The sequence below is a fragment of the Amphibalanus amphitrite genome, unplaced genomic scaffold, assembly GCF_019059575.1.
Source record: "Amphibalanus amphitrite isolate SeventyFive unplaced genomic scaffold, NRLGWU_Aamphi_draft 000871F_arrow, whole genome shotgun sequence".
In the NCBI taxonomy this organism is placed as follows: domain Eukaryota; kingdom Metazoa; phylum Arthropoda; class Thecostraca; order Balanomorpha; family Balanidae; genus Amphibalanus; species Amphibalanus amphitrite.
Genome location: NW_024882365.1, coordinates 111,717 through 134,411, shown reverse-complemented (window position 1 = coordinate 134,411; position 22,695 = coordinate 111,717). Strand labels below are relative to the sequence as shown.

Sequence of the window (22,695 nt, the reverse complement as noted above, 5' to 3'; positions counted from 1 at the left end):
GGGGTAAGTTGCACACATCTGGAACCCGAGGCTGCGGCTAGATATTGACCCGAGGAATCGATTGCGACCCTTATTTTGGCGATCAGACGAACCCTTGAGGCACTTTTGACGCGCCCCTTCCTTTAAGGGCCGATTAAGGGGTAAGGGGTAAGTTGCACACATCTGGAATCCGAGGCTGCGGCTAGATATTGACCCGAGGAATCGATTGCGACCCTTATTTTGGCGATCAGACGAACCCTTGAGGCACTTTTGACGCGCCCCTTCCTTTAAGGGCCGATTAAGGGGTAAGGGGTAAGTTGCCCACATCTGGAACCCGAGGCTGCGGCTAGATATTGACCCGAGGAATCGATTGCGACCCTTATTTTGGCGATCAGACGAGCCCTTGAGGCACTTTTGACGCGCCCCTTCCTTTAAGGGACGATTAAGGGGTAAGGGGTAAGTTGCACACATCTGGAACCCGAGGCTGCGGCTAGATATTGACCCGAGGAATCGATTGCGACCCTTATTTTGGCGATCAGACGAACCCTTGAGGCACTTTTGACGCGCCCCTTCCTTTAAGGGCCGATTAAGGGGTAAGGGGTAAGTTGCACACATCTGGAATCCGAGGCTGCGGCTAGATATTGACCCGAGGAATCGATTGCGACCCTTATTTTGGCGATCAGACGAACCCTTGAGGCACTTTTGACGCGCCCCTTCCTTTAAGGGCCGATTAAGGGGTAAGGGGTAAGTTGCACACATCTGGAACCCGAGGCTGCGGCTAGATATTGACCCGAGGAATCGATTGCGACCCTTATTTTGGCGATCAGACGAACCCTTGAGGCACTTTTGACGCGCCCCTTCTTTTAAGGGCCGATTAAGGGGTAAGGGGTAAGTTGCACACATCTGGAACCCGAGGCTGCGGCTAGATATTGACCCGAGGAATCGATTGCGACCCTTATTTTGGCGATCAGACAAACCCTTGAGGCACTTTTGACGCGCCCCTTCCTCTAAGGGCCGATTAAGGGGTAAGGGGTAAGTTGCACACATCTGGAACCCGAGGCTGCGGCTAGATATTGACCCGAGGAATCGATTGCGACCCTTATTTTGGCGATGAGACGAGCCCTTGAGGCACTTTTGACGCGCCCCTTCCTTTAAGGGCCGATTAAGGGGTAAGGGGTAAGTTGCACACATCTGGAACCCGAGGCTGCGGCTAGATATTGACCCGAGGAATCGATTGCGACCCTGATTTTGGCGATCAGACGAACCCTTGAGGCACTTTTGACGCGCCCCTTCCTTTAAGGGCCGATTAAGGGGTAAGGGGTAAGTTGCACACATCTGGAACCCGAGGCTGCGGCTAGATATTGACCCGAGGAATCGATTGCGACCCTTATTTTGGCGATCAGACGAACCCTTGAGGCACTTTTGACGCGCCCTTTCCTTTAAGGGCCGATTAAGGGGTAAGGGGTAAGTTGCACACATCTGGAACCCGAGGCTGCGGCTAGATATTGACCCGAGGAATCGATTGCGACCCTTATTTTGGCGATCAGACGAACCCTTGAGGCACTTTTGACGCGCCCCTTCCTTTAAGGGCCGATTAAGGGGTAAGGGGTAAGAGCTAGGGCCAAATAAAGGTCATATTCTTGCTTCCCGTCCCCCAATTGACATAATATGAGTTTTTTAAGCGATTCTGAATCCGACGCTGTGTTCGTTGCTGTTGCTGACGCTAACTTCACGGACATAGTTTTCCCCTACATCTGGATGCGCTTTTCCTCTACAGCATTCTCTACATTACCAGCGCATTCATTACAAAATACAAAAACAATTTATCGGGCGCGTTATGCTTTTTTAATTTCAATTTGTTATGTGATTTATATGTAGAATAAATGAATTATAGTACCAGTAGTGTGTTTATATACCTTGTATAGTACTGACTGCTGCAGAAGAAACACTCAAACACTGGACGTTGACATGGATCAAGAAGTGGATATTGTAGGTACCTACCTACGTACCTTTTAAAGTTATTATAGTTTGTAAGACGCAATTTTGATAACGGCATGCAAGGTACCTCAACCTACATATCAATAGGTATATGTCAAGATATAGTCTGGATAATTTTTCAAAGATAAATGATTTATCCGACGCTAATAGTCAAGTTTGACTGATGTGTCGCTAAACAACCAAGAAAACAACCCAGTTGGGCAAACTAGACCTTTGGAATCAAAATATGGAGGCATCAAAAGATTGATTCCTTTTGGGCATAAATGCAGACCATTTCTAACTTACCAATCACATAAAAATAAGAGTGTTTCAAGAAGGAGCATGCCTGATCTTGAACAGAAATGCTTGAACTATCTCCTAAGCAAAATAATATTGCTCTTATCATAACAATTTAAATTCTATAGGTAGTGAAAGGCAATCAAGGAATTGATTCACTTTTAACAGATAATCATAATATTGATTCCCCATCAGCTGGCTAATCATTATTTTGATTCACAGGTAATGTTAACAGATAGGCAACAATGACTTGCAAGAATACAGCATTTATCTTGCTATTATTCTCATTTAGTGGTATCCTCAGCACCACAACTGATACCTATAGCATTGTTGTACTTTACCTTCACTACATTTGATAACAACTCAAAATTTTTAAATGTCAAGAATACAAAAACTGAAGCAACAGGTAAAAACCATATAAGTAATATAAAAGCACTACAACAATGATAATTAGGGGTTTAAAAATTTCATTTTGCCATTTTACACAAATACTGATTGGTTAGTAAGTGATTCATGATACAGAAATAACATACAGTGTGATTTCCTCAAAACAGCTTTTACGTGATGGACAGTGGCTCTGTCTTTTTCCCATTCACAAGGCCAAGGGGACAATTTCTTAGCTTTGAGGTAACACTTTTTGCAAACCTACCACATTTTTCTACCTTTTAAAAGAAAAATCTCACCGTCATGGGCCTTTTTTCAACCGTAACGATTCATTTGAAGTCAAAAGTGTACCCAAATGAATCAAAAAATTGATTCCATGCCCATATTTGGTCATGGCTCCTCCCACCAGAATCAAATTATTGATGCCTCCATATTTTGATTCCAAAAGTCTAGTTTGCCCAACTGAACCAATAAATGTTTCATTTTACCAATATGCACCATGTAATCTCCAAGTCCACATCCTGGTGACTGGCTACAGAACATAACTTTTTTGAAAATATCATAAAAATATCATTGGTTTGTTACTCTATCTTAGAGATTTTGTACATGTGATTGACATGCATCTTATGCTTCCCTATATATATAAGCTGAGCTTATATCCTTTTGAAGATAGACACCATTGACACCAAAGTTGAGTTGCTACCATCAGTTTGTTTTGTTTCACAGAGCATCATCATCCCAGTCCACAATGCCGAGCGGTGGCTAGCTGCCTGCCTGCAGTCAGTAGCGGACCAGGACCAGGACCCCAGTCTCCGGGTGGAGGTGTCTGTATATCTGGACGGCAGCACTGACCAGTCAGCTGCCATTTTGGAACATTTCAGCTGCCAGCTGCGGCAGAAAGGATACACAGTGGTTGTGTCCTCTGGTACTCCTGCCCATGGAGGTGGGTACGTTTCAGGACGTTACTACAGCCTCTCCTTGGTCCCTACTAGTAGTTAAACCTCATTTTCTTGCCATCAGGTCTCTATGGGACCAATATGTCATAATATGTTTCTTTGGTAAAAATACAAACCCTAATGCTCAAAGGCATTTGGAACACAGGATAATTGCTTGAGCTGATACGATACATTACATATGCCATGCATATTGCATTACAGCCACAAACTAAATAGCTACCTAATAAATGTCAGACTAAGTTTTGTGTCTGATACACACGTGGTACACCTCAACTTGTTTTGCATCCTTTCAGCGGTGGACAATTCAAATTGGGCCGAGTTGGGGGATAGCACCAGCTTTTCCAATTCCACACCGGCTTGACTTTGGAGCCGCAACAAACGGAGGAGGTCAAGGTCACCGCTAGAACGGCGGCGGATTTGCTGCGCCCCTTGCAACCCCAACTCGGCAAAAGTATCCAGCCCTACATCCTGTGGCCCCTATCGTACATTATACGCCTATTGAGCACCTTGCTACCCTCAATGCCCCTTTAACGTAACGTTATTCATTATTTCGCGCGATGTACGGTGCACTGGCGGATCCAGTCAAGAGTTTTGGGAGGTATAAACCATAACAACATAGCGGTTCTTTCCATGCAGTGTATGTAGGCGCCGTAATGTTAAAATTCTGCCGTTTGGAAGGGGCAATATTTGCCCTCCCCTGGATCCGCCACTGATACGGTGGATCGGAATCCAGAAGATGTCCGTTGACGACTCGTGTTCCTAAATGCTTCCGGGAGTAACTGGAGTTTTCTTTTTCGCCCTCAGTCGGATACGCCAAGAATCGAGCTGTAGCTCAGAGCTTGGGAAGTTTTCTTTGTTTTCTGGATGCTGTGAGTATGGGTCTTCGCAAGGGATTTGTTAGCAAATATGTATGTTGATGTGTTAGGGTTGGTTGTCAGCATTATTAAGCGGTGCTTTGAGAAGATCGCCGCAGAATCATCCCATTGATATTTCAGAAAGATGCGCCATGGAAGATTTCATTGACATTTGACATGTGCGCTGTTTTGTATCATCATGTCACTATTGTTTGTGGTCAGTCGGCCGCTCATGGGGCGCGGTAGAATACTCGCGAATGAATGAACGAGATAGAGTAGCAGGCAAACGTTAACCGATGTCAAACTGTCACTCTCCTGTCACACTACTGCGGAAAAACTCCGTTAAACTCCGAAAAACTCTGCTCCCTCCGTGATCAATAATTAAACAGTGATGAAGTACCCTGCCCCTTTCAACAGGATGATGTGATGAGACCCTGCCGTCTCCGATGCCAATACGAGGAGGCTGCCAAATTTCCGGATGCGGTGAGTATTTCGTAATTCATTCACTCGATTTTAGAAGTCCAACTTCAACATTTGATGTAATAAGCATTCTGTTGTGATTCTGTAATAAGCATCGCTGAACATTTCGACTCGCGCTAGTCTAAATCTGTGCAGCTGCTCGAACGGCGTATTGATAAATGATAAGAGAATATCGTAGTCGTCTAGTTTTCATTCCTAGGTAGCGATATTGCTCGATCCTAGCATATTGTCTTTGACAAACGTCGTACTGTTCTTCTGTCGTCATGTATCTAAATTATGTTGCTATAAATGTTGTCACTTTATCGTGGAATTCAACTCTTCCATCTCGTTTTACCGAACATTTTGACCCGTTGGTAGATCGTTGGCGGTCGGTTTGTTCGTGAACCGGCAGACTCCACCGAACGTTACACCCGCTGGGCCAATCAGCTGTCGCCGCGTCAGCTGACGCAGCAGGTGGTGACGTCACACGGTCCGACAGTCATCATGCCAACCTGGTTCTGCAGTCGCGCCGTGTTCGATCGGTAAGTCGAGATTAAATGACGTCGCTAGATAAATCGTAGTATTGTATTGATTGTTTAATCGGCTGAGCGTGCTTTATATGGGCTGTGGCGTTTTCAATTCGTCCATTCAAAGCTTTCAAGCATAATCTTTACTCTAGATAAAGTTTGATATGCATAATACATAGCGCTCTATGGTGGAATGACGTTGGATCGTTGAAACACAAGCTCAACTAAATTAAATAGAAGATAATATGCTCACTTTATCGTCCTCGCTGTTTCACTAAAGATGACCATTGACCACTTGCAATCCTGGCGCCCTCCCCCCTAAAAGGATCCGCGCTCTATCAACCCGCGTTCTATCAACCCGCGCTCTATCAACCCGCGCTTTTCAGCGTGGGCGGGTTTGACGAGTCTGGTCGCGGCACTCCGGAGGACCTGATATTCTTCTACCGACACCTGGACCTGGGCGGTACGGTACGCCGCGTACCCGACGAGGTACTGGTGTACCGGTACCATCCGGACGCGGTCACCTTCACCATACATGAGTGAGTTGGATTCTACCCGCTAGAGGCATTACATAGTTAGATATTTTCAGCGGGACCTATAATATGGATGGAATGTATCAGTTTGTATGTTTAAACTTCCAAGTGGAGCCAGTTTTGTGCGTTTTAAGTAATTCGTAAATCGTTATGGTCAATATGTGTTTTATTTTTGACGAGGCCGACCTATCTGCATAAATGCTACGCACTGTTTTGCCTTTGTGCAAAAGTACCTGTTTATATACCTTGCATTATAGTAGTTCGTTCTTGATCCATGCAAGACTGGCGCTCGATTCTTCACTCATACATATATGAATAAACGCATAATGACCCTGCTGTCAACGTAGCCTAAAATTCCATCAAACAAGACTTACACATACGACGTGACGGCGCACAATGTACGACCACACGACGACGTGACAATTGTGCGGTTCCTCACAGAGACACTATCTGGGCGCTAAGGCTAGAGAGGCTCTGTCGGCACTGGCTGGACGGATGGACAGCCGGTTTTACCATATGGAACGCCGGAAAACAGGGTAGGAAACTGTACCGAAGCCTGCCCGACGAGCTGAGAGACAGGGTGAGTTATTTGGTGCAATGGTGTGATCATTGTTTTATCAGCTTTACCGGGGCTAGATTTAAACGACCTTACTCTCGATGACTTTAGCAACATATTTTCGTCGTTTTCACATCCCCATGAGTCTGTGCGAAAACTACAAATTGTGACATCCATAGGTCGAACGCTAACCATGTAGCGTGGTTATTCGTCGCGGTACCCCTAAACGGCTGCCTTTTTGTTTGTTTCAGGTTCTGGCCTTTTGCGATGTGGATGAGCGCAAACTTCACCAGGGAGTTTACATCTACGAAAACAGCGAGCTCAGGCCCAAACCACGAGTGCCCATTGTGCATTTCAGCAAGGCTCAAAAGCCGTTTGTGATCTGTGTGAAAATGGACCTTACGGGCGGGCAGTTTGAGAAGAACCTGGCGAGCTTGGGTTTAGAGGAGACAAAAGACTATGTCATGTTCAGCTGAGTGTCTTTGGCGTTTGTCAGGTAGGGTATGTCTCTACAGACATACCACTAATGTGATATTGTCATGCATTGATCATTGTTATAGCACACTCCACATTCGTCTACATTACTGACGTCATGCTTTGGAAACAGCTGATACATGCGTTTCCAAAGATTATCATTGCAAAATCCACTTGTTCAGCGCTTGAATGTAGAACTATGTCGTTACTTGCGTTGTTATTTTGTGCTCGCAGTCGGGCGTCAGCTGATATTTTGCGTTATGCAAAATGAGGATATACATAGTGGTTTTCGTATTTCCCCAAGCTGCTGTTAAGTATTTGACCACATCGTGTTAAGTACCGGCATCACCATTTTTTTCCATCGACTTATTCCAATACAAGACTCTTTGCTCTCCCCATGTTCCTGGCCTCATTGTTTTCATCGTTTTTCTACCGGTTTACGCAAATTACAAATATCCAGAGTTAGACCTGAGACCCAAAACCGAACACTTGGTCGTCTTTGACAACAGAGACGGCGATGGTCGTCTCTGCTACGGAGATTAGTGAATAGTGTGCGGTCCGTGTGTGTTGGTTAGGAAGCTTACTATCACAGTCCTATGGGCAACCAAGAATACACCCATGATTCCCTTCGTTCTCGCATACCCCAATTCTCCAGAGTCCAGAAAGATAGTTCGCGACCCCGGGGATATTGATAAGAAGGAAGGTATACCTACATTTTTAGGCTTTCAACGAGTACTAGAAATTTAGAATGGAGTAATCAGTTGGTAGAGATCAGCTCAGTTGGTAGAGCGTTGGACTCCGCGTGGTGAGAGCACGCGTTCCCGGTTATAACAGTCCGGGTTCGAAGCGCGACGGGCGCTTGACATTTATGGGCCTCCTGACAGGTATGGCTGCGGTTGGTGGCAGGCCGTAGCCAGGCGAAGTCAGTGAGGGGACCGGCCGTGCGCGGCTATGTGCGCACGTTAAACTTTGGACTCCAAATTCTGCCATAGAACCGGAATTGCGCGATCGGATGGTAGAGGGCAGGATCACCGCAACAAGCTTCGCTTAGTGGTGGCTCTGTCCTTGTGAATCCTTCCTATCAAAAGATTCGGACTAAATTTATAAAAAAGTAATGTAAACAAAGCTTAATGGAGGTTCCGGTCAAGATTCTTACAGTTCCGGTAACTTCATCGTGATATACGTTGGTCTAGACTGTGGACATATTCCATCGGTATTCGGGAATAGGACCCCTGTTTTAGCGTCTCGTTTGGGGGGCTGTAGATCGCTGCTGTTTAATGAGCATTTGGAAATGCTTTCTATTGCAGTGTTTTAGGGTAACGCAAAGCAATGTCGCGCCATGGGTAACAAGCGCTATAAGTAAAAATGAAAGCGTCTTTTCAAAGTGCTTTCTTTAAAATATTCCCCAAAATATTCGTCAGTTTTATATAGAAATATATTTTTTCAAGGGGTTTGAGTTTTTAAAGGATTAATTAAAAATAATTTAAAGCAACTGGTTCTAGTTTTATTTCTTGCCGCTAGTCTCGCAAAACAAACCTCCTTCTTCGGCGACGAAGATGGCGCGTTATTTTACGTAGCGTGACTCGTGCTTGTGTGTGCAAGCAAGTGATCAAGCAAGTGATAAAAACAGTGGAATAGTTGAGGGTACGATTCTACTTATTTGTGTCCGTTACCCATCATCTTCGGGTGTATTTCTTGTTATTTTTATTTGACTGTCTCAATCGCTGCTTGTTTTTGTCCCATCGGTTTCTGTTATTGTTTTGGCTGCCGCAAAATACCCGCCAGCATTTGTGCGCTCTTTTTGCCGTTGTTTTCCTGCGTGATCTGCACTTACATCATGCAAAGTGTATGTTGACAATGAGGCAGAAGTTCCATGATAAAAATGATTTTACTGCTATAGGACATTTGAAGCTGCAACAAGATCCTATAAAACTGTCCAAAGTAAATGACAAATGCAGAATTTTTCCACGGAACTAGCATGCTGATGTTACTTTCTAGGTTTTGACTTTTGAATGAATAAAATCAAATGTTTTCATGCTGCATCCTGTAAGTTCAATGACTTTGAAGCACATTTGCCTTTCACACTATAAACAGTGAAATTGCTGGCACACTAGGCTAATAATTGAATAAAAGCCTCACTGTTGTCAAACCATATCAATATATGAACCTAGAAAGCTTTTATTTGATCATTGATGCTAAAAAATAAGGTACACTACAAGCAGAAACAATAAAACCTAGTCTAACCTGACCTTACCTTACCATACCAAGCATAACAACTAACATTACCTTGCTTGCTCACTGCTCAGGCAAGGCTTGCCTGACTCAACTCAACGTGTGGCTGGGTGTAATTAATAAAAAAAAAATTGTGTAAGAAGTATCAATTATCTATGTGGGGTCTTGCTTTTCTACCTTAGAATCATGTGTTTTTTCTTTTCATGTTCTTGTGTGAATCCATAGCTTTCTAAAGGGTGCAAAAAGAGGAAATCACCTGGTCATAGAGATACTCACTTAATCTACGTGTGCTTTTCTAAGCTTCCACTGGAAGGCTTAAACTCTTGGATATAATAGACATTGGTAAATCTACATTAACCTTCAAGGCCATGTGATTTGTCCATTTTTGTTTTGTTTTTTGTACCTACTTTAGCAGGAGTAGCCGTGCATATTGTCTGATGTTTCTCATGCCATTGGCTCCATCAATTCAGCAATTATGCAGGTGATGCTTACCACTGCATAAAGTGCAAGGGCTGGTACTTTTTTTTTGAAGATGCTGTGTGCATTGAAGATGCCATGGTGAAATCCAATGCATGTCATTTTGTTGCTTAATACTTGACTGAATAAACCATTTTATTATTTCTGTCTAAGCTTGTGGAAATTAAATTAACATGTTATGACTTTTTGGATGTAAAAACTATGGGCAAATAATAATGCATTACCTTTAAGATAAACCACTTATGTGCTCACCATAGCAATAAATGCTTAGCACAGTAGAAAGGAAAGAAACATATGGGAGCATTGGAGTTTTTCTCTTATTTTATATAGTGCAACTTACTGAAAAGTTTGTCAACTATGTTGCTTGCTGATCATACATCCTGGTCACTTTTATCCACATCTTGATGATATTCCAGTGATGATGTTTCCAGCATTAGAAGCCTAGCATTGCCATCAGGTTTCAGCTTGCCATTGACCAACAGCAGTCTTAATGTTTTGAATGCATCTTTAATTTTATCCTTGTTATCAAACCCCTTTTGGAATTCAAATAGGGTCTTTTGTTTTCAGTGATTTGATCTCTTTTATGTCTTGCACAGTGATCTAAATGATTTTGCATGATGTTTAAATATTTTTTTATAAGGATTGGTCTTTATTGCCCCTGATATCTTGATTGCTGATGGAGTTTTGTTGCTAGCTTAAACTCTAAATGTCCATTGTGTAAACAGAACTGTATTTACCAAGCAAGCATGAACGACGAACGTATTTTGTTAAAATCAAATATGCGCTGGATATACTCCCCTTTACATTAACTCGTGACATGTTGGTTTGTGATAAGGCATCACCAGAATGTAAACATCCAAATGTGTATTTTTGGTAACAGCTGAACCTATGTTTAGCTAATAAGAACAAAGTTGGTCCATTCTCTCTGAACCCTGAAGCCCACATTTAGAATGCCAGTGGCTGCCTATTCTTACTGGGATCTCATTGATGCGCCTCAGTTGGTTCTTATTGTTACTCCTAACATGGAAAAGGTCTGATAATGGGAACTAAACCATCCCCTCCCAAATGCTGTCAGATGTGGTTGTGCAATGATGCCCATACCTAATCGACGATGCATCTCCCAGTTGCCACATAGGACCCTTGCATGGCCATAGAATGATTCCACCATCGACGCGCCCTTTGCCCCCCTCCCCCTTCAAAGTGGGTGCATTGTTAAATGACTAAATGCGAGACCAGTAAAAGCAGGGAGGAGTGATGATTTTCTAGGGACAAAACACGTGGACGAGGAAACGGGGAACGCAGGACTGACTGATAAGGCCATGCTGACAATACAAACCACAAAACAAGCGACCGATCGGATGTACGCAATCGGCGAGCATGGGTCGAGATCCCTTGTGGTTGCCGGGTCTTGGGAGCTGGTCAGAAGCGGTTAGGGGCGAAGTACGTTACCACAACCCTATGTCATATCAGCTTTGCCGTCGCACATGATAACTGAGTGACTATAGTCGGCTAGAAATCGCCGATGTTTTCTTTGATGTTTGAGCTTTTGTTATTTGAGTTACACACCTGATGATGGGCTTCTTTTCCGCCTGTCACAGCTGGGGTCGCGGATACCTTAGCCCGGAGACATGTCAGCAATGACACGCGCCGTGGAAATGGTGCGTAAGGGCGTATCGAAGCACAAGGCGGCCGGCCTCTGCAATGTCTCTCAGAGGTGAGATGCGGGGATGGGTTCTGCGGGGTGGTAGGGACGTTGGGAAGATGAGGAGCTCGAGGGGTGGGTCAGGGCTGATGCCCGTGATGTTGCTTTACCTGGTAGCATTTATGGTTTTGGAACACTTAATTATACGCAAAAAAAATCGATAAATAACATAGGAAAAACTATGACATGCTCTCGACTTCTCCACCTTTTTCTCGAATTAATAATCAAATGAAGTTACCAGAAGCTGTTATTTTCATTTAGACTTTCCAATGGTTCTGCCATGTCTAGTCACTCAAAAGCTCATGTGAAGATGACCTATTTTCGCTCTCTTCATCACCAGGCTGCTCTCCTCCCTACACAGGGTGGGGCTCCTCAGCCCCACTGTATAGTCGACAACAGAATGATGTTCCACTTTTCACAGGCAATTATTTGCCTGGAGTGGTAGGCTGTGGCGCATCACACGGGCTGAGTTCACAAATTATAGCTTTGTCCCAATGCTCACAATCGACACGCTTAATTGCTTGATAAACGGCACAACTTAGCGCTCCAGTCAACTGATAGCTTCTGAGGAGTGGAACATCATTCTGTAGTCGACTATACCGACCCCACTAACCCTCTCTAACTCTCTCCGCCCCCCGTGTGTGTCACAGTGCGCTGTCCACGGCCGTTCAGACGGAGACGGCGCGCCTGCTGCGGCACCTACTCACCCCGGCCGAGGAGTGTCTGTTCGCCAACGTACTCATACAGCTGATTGAGCTCGGCTGGGAGCTAAACCGCGACTCCGTCAGGGTGCTGATGAAGTGGTTCCTGCCCATGGTCGATAAAAAACGGTGAGTGGGAGGCGCGGGAGGTGTTGGACCTATTAGCAAGGTTGGCCTTCATTGGTAGTTGGTTTTGGGCATAACGTTTCTAGCGTACTATTTTAATCTGCCGGGCAGATTTGACAATCCTCTACTTACGGCAGATTTGTGCTGTATTGGAGTGTGTTATGGCGTAAGGTGACTCATGCTTGATTCATGGCACCCTCTTCTTGGCAACGGTGACTCTAGACCAAAATATAACGCCTAGATATGCCGAAGCAATGGCCTCACGGTTAAAGTCTTGTTGTCCCCAAACAAACAAAAATTATATGAGATTTCCCTTGCTAGACCTCGTCCCACGTTAAATGACTCACCCTTTCCTAAAATGATGCTCCCTCATCAAATAACAGTCTCTCTCTCTTCAATAGCGTTGGCCGCACATCGTGACTTCGTCAAATCAGTTGAACAGTATCAGCTCTCTACCAGTCTCAACCCACACCTTATAACCTCCCCTCCCCTGTCTCAGCAGACTGACACTCACTGCCCCCCCCCCCCCTTCTCTCCAGCGGTGACCGGGTAGTGGCCGACCGCGAGCTCTGGCACCAGTGGGTCTCCTGGTTCGAGCGCCACTGGTCCCGGCTGCACGGTATGATCAGCATGCTGCCCGGCCAGCCCACTGATGAGTTTCTGGAGGTGGCCAAACAGGTGGTGAAAGACGGTCTGAGCGGACAGAAACAGCCGACTGCCGGGGCTGGCGCAGCCGCTACAGGTGTGTATCGGGGTGGGGGGGGGGGGGGGGGTAGATGGGGATAGATACCTACCTAGTGTGTTGTACAGCTGGTGTGAGAGGTGGATTGTCCAAATACGTAGATCCTACAGGAAGGAAACGTAAGGTGCATGCCATAGGTAATGCATAGATGCATGATATAATAAAATTTAATGTAATTCGATTTCAAAATGGTTAATTGTCTGACATCGCCGTGAAGCGACTTCTGCCACGTGAATATGAGTATATTTCCTGAGGCGTGATGTCCCACTGGCCTGACCTTAAACATCCCAACCCTGATCTCTCCTCTGTGACTTGAGTCTGACCTCGCTCCCTAACCCTGGCGCTGGCCTGACCTACCCGCAGAGCCGTCGCGCGTTCCCGAGCCGTCAGTGGCCGACGGTGAACCCCTCTACGAGGTGGAACAAATCCTGGCCAAGCGGAGCACCGAGGGACGAGGCGACGAGTTCCTGATCAAGTGGTGCGGCTTCGACCAGTGAGTTTTACCGGGAGAGACCTAACGACCTCTGCATGGGTCTCCCTGGGGCTGGACATGGGATAGCTCAGTTTCTTGTGAAGCAAAGATGGGACCTCCTCAGTCATTATCGGGATAGGTTTGCCTTAGGTTTGCTAAGTTTTCGGCGACCGTGATGTAATGCTAGTCTGGGCGTTTTTGCCAGCTCGACATATTGGGCATGTGGCGCTCTACTCTGCGTCTGCCGTGCTTCTTGTACGCACGACTTTTGATTCAGCGTGTTTTCACGCTTGCCAATCTTTCAGTTTCATTGCGTCTGCTATCAGATCGATATGATGGCTTTTTCGCCAGAACAATTCCAATTTGGAAACAAACTCTTGCCTAATTATTCACTGCAGCTTGTCTTGTCAACTTCCATAACTAGTTATTTTGGCTGCTGCTGGGCGCCGATAACCATTGTAGTCCGGGCGCCCAAAAACCCCAATTCACCATCATCATCATCATCGTAGACTTTGGCTGGAACTTTCCCATCTTACCTGCCTTGTTCGTCACACCTCGGTATAGTCTCTAAGACCCTCTAACGCCCCTTTCTTCACTCTGCAGCTCGGAGAACTCGTGGGAGCCCCGCGACAACCTGGACTGCGGTGCGATGCTGTCGGACTTCGAGCGGCGCTGGGCCGGCATGTCGGCGGCCCAGAGACGGCAGATGACCGCCGCGGCGGCGGACGGGGGCGGTGCGAGCAGCGCGGCTGTGAGGTGAGAGGGGGAGGAGGGAGAGAGAGAGAGAGAGAGAGAGAGAGAGAGAGAGAGAGAGGGGGGGAGATAGAGGGAGGGAGCTGAGGAGAAGAGACTAGAACGAACTGGGAGGTGGGAAGGGAGGAAGTGAGAGAAGAATGGTGGTGCTGTGAGAGGTGAAAGAGGGAGAGGGGAGAGAAGGAGATTTGGAGGGAGGGGAGAGCATTGGGGGAAGACACAAGTATGAGGTACGGAATTCAAACGCAGAAGGAAGATGCAGTTACAGGTTGGAGGGAGACTATACCATTTAGCAAACACCTTGTTTTTGTTTAACTTGTCCTGATTCACTGACGATAGCATACCTCATATTCTGACGGTAATGCCTGGATGTGACCCGTGTCGATACCTATCTAGCGACACACACCTCACACACCTCCGTCCATCGATCACAGGCTTCCCAGCGGCGGTGGCGGCGATTCCAACGGTCTGGGACCGGCATCGGCCAGTCCCAACTACACGGCCGTTAAGACCAAAACCACCGCCACCGCCTCCCCCGCCGCCGCCGCCGCCGCGAGCGGCAAGTCCAAGAACACGGCTAAGCTCGTGCCGCCTCTGCGCCTTGCGCCGAGCCCGGGCGGAAAGAAGGCGGCCGTGAAAAGGCAGAAAAAGAACGGAGAGGCAGCGGCGTCCAACAGTAAAGCAGGTGAGAATGTGGGATGGGATGTAAGCTTATGTGAGCTGGGGCTTGGTTGGGACTGCGTAGCTATGTTTTATGCCCAAGGCAGTTTTGAATGGTGCGAACATTTTGAATTGGACGTCGGAAAATGGCAATCGTATTGCTGCATGATTGTACATGAATGCCTATTTTTATGTCTCCATACACTGCACATTCACCGGCAATTTACTCCTAAACTTGTAGCTGTTGTATCCAGCCGCTGATATCTTCGCTACCCTTCTGATGTCAAGTTCGCACACACGTGACTCGATATTTACCTATTTTGTGTTGTGTTGGTTTTTCAGGTGGTGGTCCTCCGCTGCCCTCTGTCATGCCCAGGTAAGTCGTTCTCCCTCTCATATCTGAAATATCTGGTGATGGTAGTTTCTTGGAGCGGATAGCGGAGATGTTCTATTTCCACTACCTTTCCGGTTATAAAGGCGCAGTGGTCGTTAATCATGCGAGCCCTATATTTATTTTGTGTCTGGTGCGATTTACCGGTAATGGCAGCTTGAGCTAGTACGAAACACGAAACTTTGTGGCTGGAACGTTGTCTGCATCAATCCGATGATCACTTGTGACGCACACGACACATGATTCATAATATTTAGTACAATAATGTCTGACTCGTATTTCACATGACACCATAAAAAACAAAACTTCTGAAATGCGGAATTGTTGTCCGGTATAATTTCGTGACAGAGTGTTTTCTTTCTTCACAGGGTGACCCCAGTGTATCGGAAGCCGAACCTGGTGGTGGGACCGGTGAAACGTAAGTTACCCTATACTTGCGCTGGTTAGGTTCCCCGTAAAATTTTGCACTGATGCATGGAAGTGTGTTTTATGCCAAAGACTGTGGAAGATTGATCTGTTTTATTTTTCATTATTTCATGAAAGTTTTGGTGTCTCTGAGCACCTAGCTATAAATTTTGTCTTGTTAGTGGTGCTTACTGATTTTACTGAACTTGCATGGACTGCCTGGCTGAATACCATTATTTTTTATTGACTTCTTTTATTGTGCAGGATTGATCTAGTACGGCCAAAGTTCAATACTTACGTGATCTTGTTCAGTCAGGCTGGGACCTCAGCCATACAATGTTAAAAATATCAGTATCAAGCTAGGACATGGGTCCCGGTCGTTTCAACTTACTCAGTGCTAGCTGATGCCGGCGGCAGTTTTTCTAACTCCATTCCGTTCCGTCTGACAGGTCCCAGTTCAGTGCTGCGCTCTCCGCCCGGTCGGCCGGGCTCGTCTCTGGTGCCGGCGCCCCCGCCGCTCACCCCCGCACCGTCCCTGGCCCGGCCTCCGCCCAAACTCACTCCGAGAACACCGGTGGCCCGACCGCCCCCGCCCCCGCCCCCGCCGCCGCCGCCCCCGCCGCCGCCCCCGCCGCCGCCCCCGCCGCCCCCGCCGCCGCCGGCGAGACAGCCGACCCAGCCGCCGGTAGCGCAGGCTAGCGAGAGGTTATCATCACCGTCGTCGACCAGCCCGCCTGCAAAACGACGTCGCACGTCCAGCCATTTTGTTCTCGTGACGGACACGATGCGTCGGCGCGCCTCGCGGGACTCCCTGCCATCGCCCGGTGTGGGTCCAGGCTCGGCGGCGGGCGGGGTGGGGTCCCCGGGTGTTTCAGTGGCTCCCAGCGGCGGGGGCTCCCCGGCGGGGCTGTCACCCAAGGTGGCCGGTAGTGCCCGGCCTTCGCTATCGGTACCGGTCGCCGGACCAGTGGCGTCGCTGACGTCCGCCGCTGCGGGCGGTTTTCACGGGTTCACGGCGGCGGATATCGCCCTGTTGACGCATGGCCCGGTATGCCGGGCTGGCTGCCGTGAGCTGGCGATGTACCAGCCGGCCGGTGCCGCCGCCGAACCGTCTGCCGTGGCGCAGCGAGTGAGCGCCGTACGCCGCGCCATTGCCGAGCTCTACGAGAAAGAGCGGCTGGAGGAGCGACACCGGGAGGAGAGGGAGAGAGCGGAGAGGGAGCGCCAGCGGCTCTGGGAGACAGTGCTGGCGGCGGCTGGCGCGCGGCCAGAGGATCCCGAACGGGACGCCGACGCGACGGGAGACGACGCGAGCGACGCGGCTGCTCCCTGGCGCACCGACGACGCGCTGTCTTCCGAGCCGGAGGATCTGCCGGTGGATGACGACTCTGACACGGAGTCGGGGCGGCTGTTAATCGCTGATTCGGACTCCCGCGCCCCCACCCCTCCACCGGCGGTGGATATCGCTCGCGCCGACCGCCAGGCGGTGGTACACCTGGAGCGGCTGCCCGGACAGTACCTCCCACCCCCGCCGGCGCCGCTGCGAGCGATCCACACCACATCGGCCCGGCCGGCGCGAAAGAAACGACGCCGCATCAACGACTGCTTCTCATTTGCCGCTCAGAAGAAGAAGAGACGACCGACGGCCGGCGATTCGGTGAAGAAGGCTCCCGCGCGGCCGCGAGTGGCGAAGCCGCACGTGGGCGGCCCCCAGCCGCCCCCTCAGGAAGACGTGACGTCACAGGTGAGTCTAGCCGCGCTTGAGGTGGTATACTGCGCCGCCACAGTCAATGGTCAATGATTCAATGTTGATGTTGATGTTGATGTTGATGAAAAAATATGTACTGCCATGTTTTAACAAGTTTTTGTTTTCTTAATAATTTTTACTGCTTGCTACCATTCATTCGTATTGAATGTCTGGTTGAACATTTGTTATACGGCTGGTGGTGGTACATTTATGACCACTATCGTAACAATCGGTCACAGACTTGTTATCGTGTGTGTCAGGGCGCTGTCTGGCGCGTGTCATTTTATGCGAAACTGGGACGATGATTAGCATGATTAAGGGTGTCTGTAGGGAGCAAAAACAACGACGGTGCGGCTTTTCATAGGAGCTTTGAAGGTCTTCGTTTGGCTTTCTGTGGTAGATGATGGCTTGCATTATTATCCTGCCATGACGTCTCGATGCACGTGGACTTTGGCACAACTAGCGCAAGGTTTTACCCTCGGTTTCGATACCATATTGGAAATTTAACAAACCATCCGAAGGTCATAAGTCATCCCACAGATCTCTACTTGTTTTCCTCTGTGCTGCGTTTTCTCATCAGTCAGTAAACGCCCTCTGTCCTGTTTTCCGTCAGGAGGAGCACACTCGGGAGGAATCCGAGGAAGAGGAGGAGGAGCCCGAGGAGGAGAGCTCGGAGGACGAGGACGAGACTGAGGACACTTTCCAAAGCGAGAACGGTAGGGACGGCGGCTCAGGGGCACGATAGAGGACTCGCGAAGAGAGCCAAATGAGCGACCTTACCTGGAACACGCCGCGGCTTCTGCCCTCTCTCTCTCTCTCTCTCTCTCTCTCTCTCTCTCTCTCTCTCTCTCTCTCTCTCTCTCTCTCTCTCTCTCTCTCTCTCTCTCTCTCTCTCTCTCTCTCTCTCTCTTCCTCTCTCTCTCTCTTACTCTTACTCTTACTGTCACTCTCTTCATTTCACTTTCATATCGAGCTGTTTTGCACTTATTTGGTATGCAATCTGACAAACAGTTGATCCGTGTCACAAGTCATACCTGCCTGGACTCTAAAAACATCAGACCTGACATACCTTTAGACCTGCCCTGCCAACACCTCTGACTTTTTTAAAATAAATTTAGCTCGAATGTTTGAATAGACGGATTGACAGAGCCGGAGCCTGCGCTAAGCAGAGCTTGTTGACCTGACCTCTGACCTGACCTGTTCCTTCCAGGTAAGCCTGTAATCATGGTACTACCACCGGTGGTCCAGACGTTTTTCGGCGGTCAGCAGACTCGCTCTCTGGATCTGGATACCCGCTGGGGCACCGTTCATATCAACGTGGTGCCCAAGATCCGGGAGAAGAACGGAGCGCTGAGAGAACTGGCCAAAACGACACGGTAAGAGCGGCAGAAAGGAGGGAGTGAGGAGGGGATAGAAGGGAGAGAGGGTGGGAGAAGGCGATATGACCTAGCCATTGAGAACAAGATGTCTAAAGCTGATTGGAGGATTTATTCCAATACTCTTCGCTCTCGTGTGCTGACGAGTTGACCTACTGTCACCTGACCTGACCTGACCTGACCTGACCTGAAGCTGACCTGGCCTGACCTCTGACCGGTATGGCGTCGCCTCTGCAGGAAGCGAGTCGGTTTGGCCGACACTCGCAGTCTGCTCGAGGCGCGCTGCGTCTCCCGCGGCACGTACAAGTACAGTCGTCAGCTGGTACCGTTTGGCCAGCGGCCGCCGCCAGATCCGGCCGAGGCGGCGGACAGCGGAGACGGGGCAGACGGCACGCCGGTGGCGGAGAAACCGGCCGGCAGGGGACGAGGCCGGGGACGGGGCAGAGGACGGGGCAGGGGCAGAGGACGAGGAGCGGGCAGAGCGGCACACACGGCCGGCCCCGGTGAGCGGGGGTGGTGCCGGGTGAGGGTGGGGTAGGTAGTGGTCATAGTTTGCGGGTGTGTTGGGGAGGTCGTGGGGATATAAGTCCGATGGTGCATCCATTGCACTAAAGTTCTGCAATCTACATCATCCATGTCAAGATTCAGTTTTATTCATTGTCATCTAACTGGTACTGCGCTTTTGAACTGCGTATTTCGCAGGAAAATGTGTAAAGTTTTGCTTTTTTACCCATCGTCAGGCCGGTCTCCAAACAGCGTTGTTTGTGTTCACTTATGAAAATTCGCACACTGAACATATCGAAAGGTCGTCTACTCAGCTCCTGGGAGCTCTCTCTCTCTCTCTCTCTCTCTCTCTCTCTCTCTCTCTCTCTCTCTCTCTCTCTCTCTCTCTCTCTCTCTCTCTCTCTCTCTCTCTCTCTCTCTCTCTCTCTCTCTCTCTCTCTCGCACAAACCGTTCACTGACCCCTCCTCCGCCTCACAGCGACGCCCGTGGCCCGGCCGCCGGGCCGTCAGGACCTGTCCATTCTGGAGCGTCTGATGCTGGAGCAGTCCTCCTCGGTTCCGGGAGGAGCGGCCACTGCGGACGGGGCGGCGGCCGGAGGACAGCTGCCCCGGTTTGTCTCGCTGGAAGAGGACCTTCAGGTGAGGTCCCTGGAGGCCAACAGAGCTGGACGCTCGTAGAGGCCCATAGAGGCCCACAGAGGTACGCTCATATGAGTATCGTAGAGTTCGAGGGAAGCAAACATATTTAATGTCGTAGAGCTGATAGAGTGGCAAGCTCATAGAATATTACAGGCTCATAGAGAGGACTCATGTCGAGTAGATGTCAGAGACTCGTATAAGTGATTTGCTGATGGTGCGTGATGGAACACTGATAGCAAAACGCATTGGGAACCCACGGCCCGCACATAAAGTTATCCTCGGGTATTTCCTTTGCTTGCATTTTCCTGCTAGTTGTTTTACGACCAAACGAGTCACTGGTGTTTGTCTGTCTCAGCTCGGTGGCTGAATTGTTTGTTTAGGATGGGTGGTCTGACACCGCCCCCACTCAGCTGTCGAGAGTCACTGTCACAGCACGGCGTACACAGAGGCTACACAGGGGACGGCGGTATAACACAGGGGACGGTGGTATTACACAGGGGACGGCGGTATTACACATACACAGCTTGGGACGGCGGTGTTACACAGGGGACGGGGGTATTACACAGGGGACGGGGGTGTTACACAGGGGACGGGGTATTACACAGGGGACGGGGGTATTTACACATACACAGCTTGGGACGGCGGTGTTACACAGGGGACGGGGGTATTACACAGGGGACGGGGGTGTTACACAGGGGACGGGGGTGTTACACAGGGGACGGCGGTATTACACAGGGGACGGGGTGTTACCCAGGGGACGGCGGTATTACACAGGGGACGGGGGTATTACACAGGGGACGGGGGTGTTACACAGGGGACGGGGTATTACACAGGGGACGGGGGTATTTACACATACACAGCTTGGGACGGCGGTGTTACACAGGGGACGGGGGTATTACACAGGGGACGGGGGTGTTACACAGGGGACGGGGGTGTTACACAGGGGACGGCGGTATTACACAGGGGACGGGGTGTTACCCAGGGGACGGCGGTATTACACAGGGGACGGGGTGTTACCCAGGGGACGGCGGTATTACACAGGGGACGGGGTGTTACCCAGGGGACGGCGGTATTACACAGGGGACGGGGTGTTACCCAGGGGACGGCGGTATTACACAGGGGACGGGGGTATTACACAGGGGACGGGGTGTTACCCAGGGGACGGCGGTATTACACAGGGGACGGGGTGTTACCCAGGGGACGGCGGTATTACACAGGGGACGGGGTGTTACCCAGGGGACGGCGGTATTACACAGGGGACGGCGGTATTACACAGGGGACGGGGGTGTTACACAGGGGACGGGGGTGTTACACAGGGGACGGCGGTATTACACAGGGGACGGGGTGTTACCCAGGGGACGGCGGTATTACACAGGGGACGGGGTGTTACCCAGGGGACGGCGGTATTACACAGGGGACGGGGTGTTACCCAGGGGACGGCGGTATTACACAGGGGACGGGGTGTTACCCAGGGGACGGCGGTATTACACAGGGGACGGGGTGTTACCCAGGGGACGGCGGTATTACACAGGGGACGGGGTGTTACCCAGGGGACGGCGGTATTACACAGGGGACGGGGTGTTACCCAGGGGACGGCGGTATTACACAGGGGACGGGGTGTTACCCAGGGGACGGCGGTATTACACAGGGGACGGCGGTATTACACAGGGGACGGGGTGTTACCCAGGGGACGGGGTATTACACAGGGGACGGGGTGTTACCCAGGGGACGGCGGTATTACACAGGGGACGGCGGTATTACACAGGGGACGGGGTGTTACACAGGGGGCGGTGGTGGTACACAATGAACGGTTATTCACACGACTGTGCTGACATTTCAAAGGTTGGAACCTTACTCCACAAGAAGTCACTAATTGGGTCCAAAGCTTTCGAGACATAACGTCAGCGTGTCTTAATCGGATTCGGGGATATCAGTCGTAAAAGCATGGCCAGTTTTGCGACCGATACTCGTACAATTACGACACAATTGTAAGTGCAATTACGACACATTTGCGAGATGAAGTAATACATCTCGAATGCTCCGACCCTAAGGGATTTGTTGTAGGGTACAGTAGTTAATAATAGTCATGTTATGCATAGGTACCCTTTTCATACGCCTGAATTACTTTGGCGAAACCGTTTGGGTCATTCTAAACGTATCCTCTACCCCTCTACCTGACCTCGCTCTCTTTCTCTCTCTCTCCCCCTCTCTCTCTCTCTCTCCCTCTCCCTCTCCCTCTCCCTCTCTCTCTCTCTCTCTCTCTCTCTCTCTCTCTCTCTCTCTCTCTCTCTCTCTTAATCTCTTTATCTCTTTATCTCCTCTTTCTGCCATGTTCAGTATACTCTGGGTTGATACCCGAGGTTCACCACATTGCAGTCCATCCGCCCTTTTCTGATACGAGCCACCGCAGGCTCCGGCAGAGGCCGGGCCAGTGCAGATAGAGCGTCCGGCCGCTGCCGCCGGGGCCGCCAAGGTGACCCCTGTCCGTCTGAGCCAACAAACGCCCTTCCTTGCGGTATCTCCAACCCACAGGGTGTGATACATTAGTTCAACAGCATGCCAGTTAAGCATGCTGAACAGTACACACGCAAACGCAAAACAAGGATACGAAGCGGAGGTTTTGGTGAAGGTGTTCATTTGATAATTCAGCGGCCCTTTCCATCAGCATCTCTCTAGCTGATTCTTTTTCCTTTGCTGGTGCATCATCACATCAAATTATCATCATCTGGCTTCTGCTTTGGTAACACTTTAAGTGACCATTCCACCTTAACA

At 49.4% G+C, this 22,695-nt stretch overlaps 2 protein-coding genes across 4 annotated transcripts in view; both read left to right on the top strand.

Annotated features, from left to right (window-relative positions):
* Positions 1-1,700: 1,700 nt before the first annotated feature.
* Positions 1,701-7,396, top strand: LOC122367457 (UDP-GlcNAc:betaGal beta-1,3-N-acetylglucosaminyltransferase-like protein 1). 2 transcript variants are annotated; one of them, XM_043340532.1, is made up of 8 exons: positions 1,701-1,968; positions 3,364-3,580; positions 4,398-4,462; positions 4,865-4,930; positions 5,285-5,448; positions 5,820-5,972; positions 6,408-6,546; positions 6,774-7,396. In XM_043340532.1, the coding sequence occupies exons 1-8, from the start codon at positions 1,948-1,950 to the stop codon at positions 6,996-6,998; spliced, it is 1,050 nt and encodes a 349-aa protein (XP_043196467.1). In that variant the 5' UTR covers positions 1,701-1,947; the 3' UTR covers positions 6,999-7,396. The 2 variants fall into 2 exon arrangements, with proteins under 2 accessions (XP_043196467.1, XP_043196468.1); XM_043340533.1 differs by lacking the exon at positions 1,701-1,968 and adding an exon at positions 3,887-3,980 and having other exon boundaries at positions 3,500-3,580.
* A 1,178-nt stretch (positions 7,397-8,574) lies between these two features.
* LOC122367455 (protein piccolo-like) overlaps positions 8,575-22,695 on the top strand; it is a 29,722-nt gene continuing 15,601 nt past the window's right edge. For both annotated transcript variants that reach the window (XM_043340529.1, XM_043340528.1), the window contains exons 1-14: positions 8,575-8,640; positions 11,304-11,419; positions 12,058-12,237; positions 12,774-12,976; positions 13,340-13,469; positions 14,052-14,204; positions 14,636-14,886; positions 15,204-15,237; positions 15,621-15,670; positions 16,107-17,401; positions 18,018-18,120; positions 18,615-18,780; positions 19,018-19,283; positions 19,763-19,923. In XM_043340529.1, the coding sequence (XP_043196464.1) occupies positions 11,334-11,419; positions 12,058-12,237; positions 12,774-12,976; positions 13,340-13,469; positions 14,052-14,204; positions 14,636-14,886; positions 15,204-15,237; positions 15,621-15,670; positions 16,107-17,401; positions 18,018-18,120; positions 18,615-18,780; positions 19,018-19,283; positions 19,763-19,923 (3,078 nt within the window). In that variant the 5' untranslated portion in view covers positions 8,575-8,640; positions 11,304-11,333. The remainder of the gene's footprint in view (positions 8,641-11,303; positions 11,420-12,057; positions 12,238-12,773; positions 12,977-13,339; positions 13,470-14,051; positions 14,205-14,635; positions 14,887-15,203; positions 15,238-15,620; positions 15,671-16,106; positions 17,402-18,017; positions 18,121-18,614; positions 18,781-19,017; positions 19,284-19,762; positions 19,924-22,695) is intronic.

Bases quoted from the DNA above. Each gene is read 5' to 3' on its own strand.
- LOC122367457 (XM_043340532.1), top strand. From the start codon at position 1,948: ATGGATCAAGAAGTGGATATT. The intron at 4,931-5,284 runs GTGAGTATTTCG...ACCCGTTGGTAG, and splicing joins CTGCCAAATTTCCGGATGCG to ATCGTTGGCGGTCGGTTTGT. The intron at 6,547-6,773 runs GTGAGTTATTTG...TGTTTGTTTCAG, and splicing joins CCGACGAGCTGAGAGACAGG to GTTCTGGCCTTTTGCGATGT.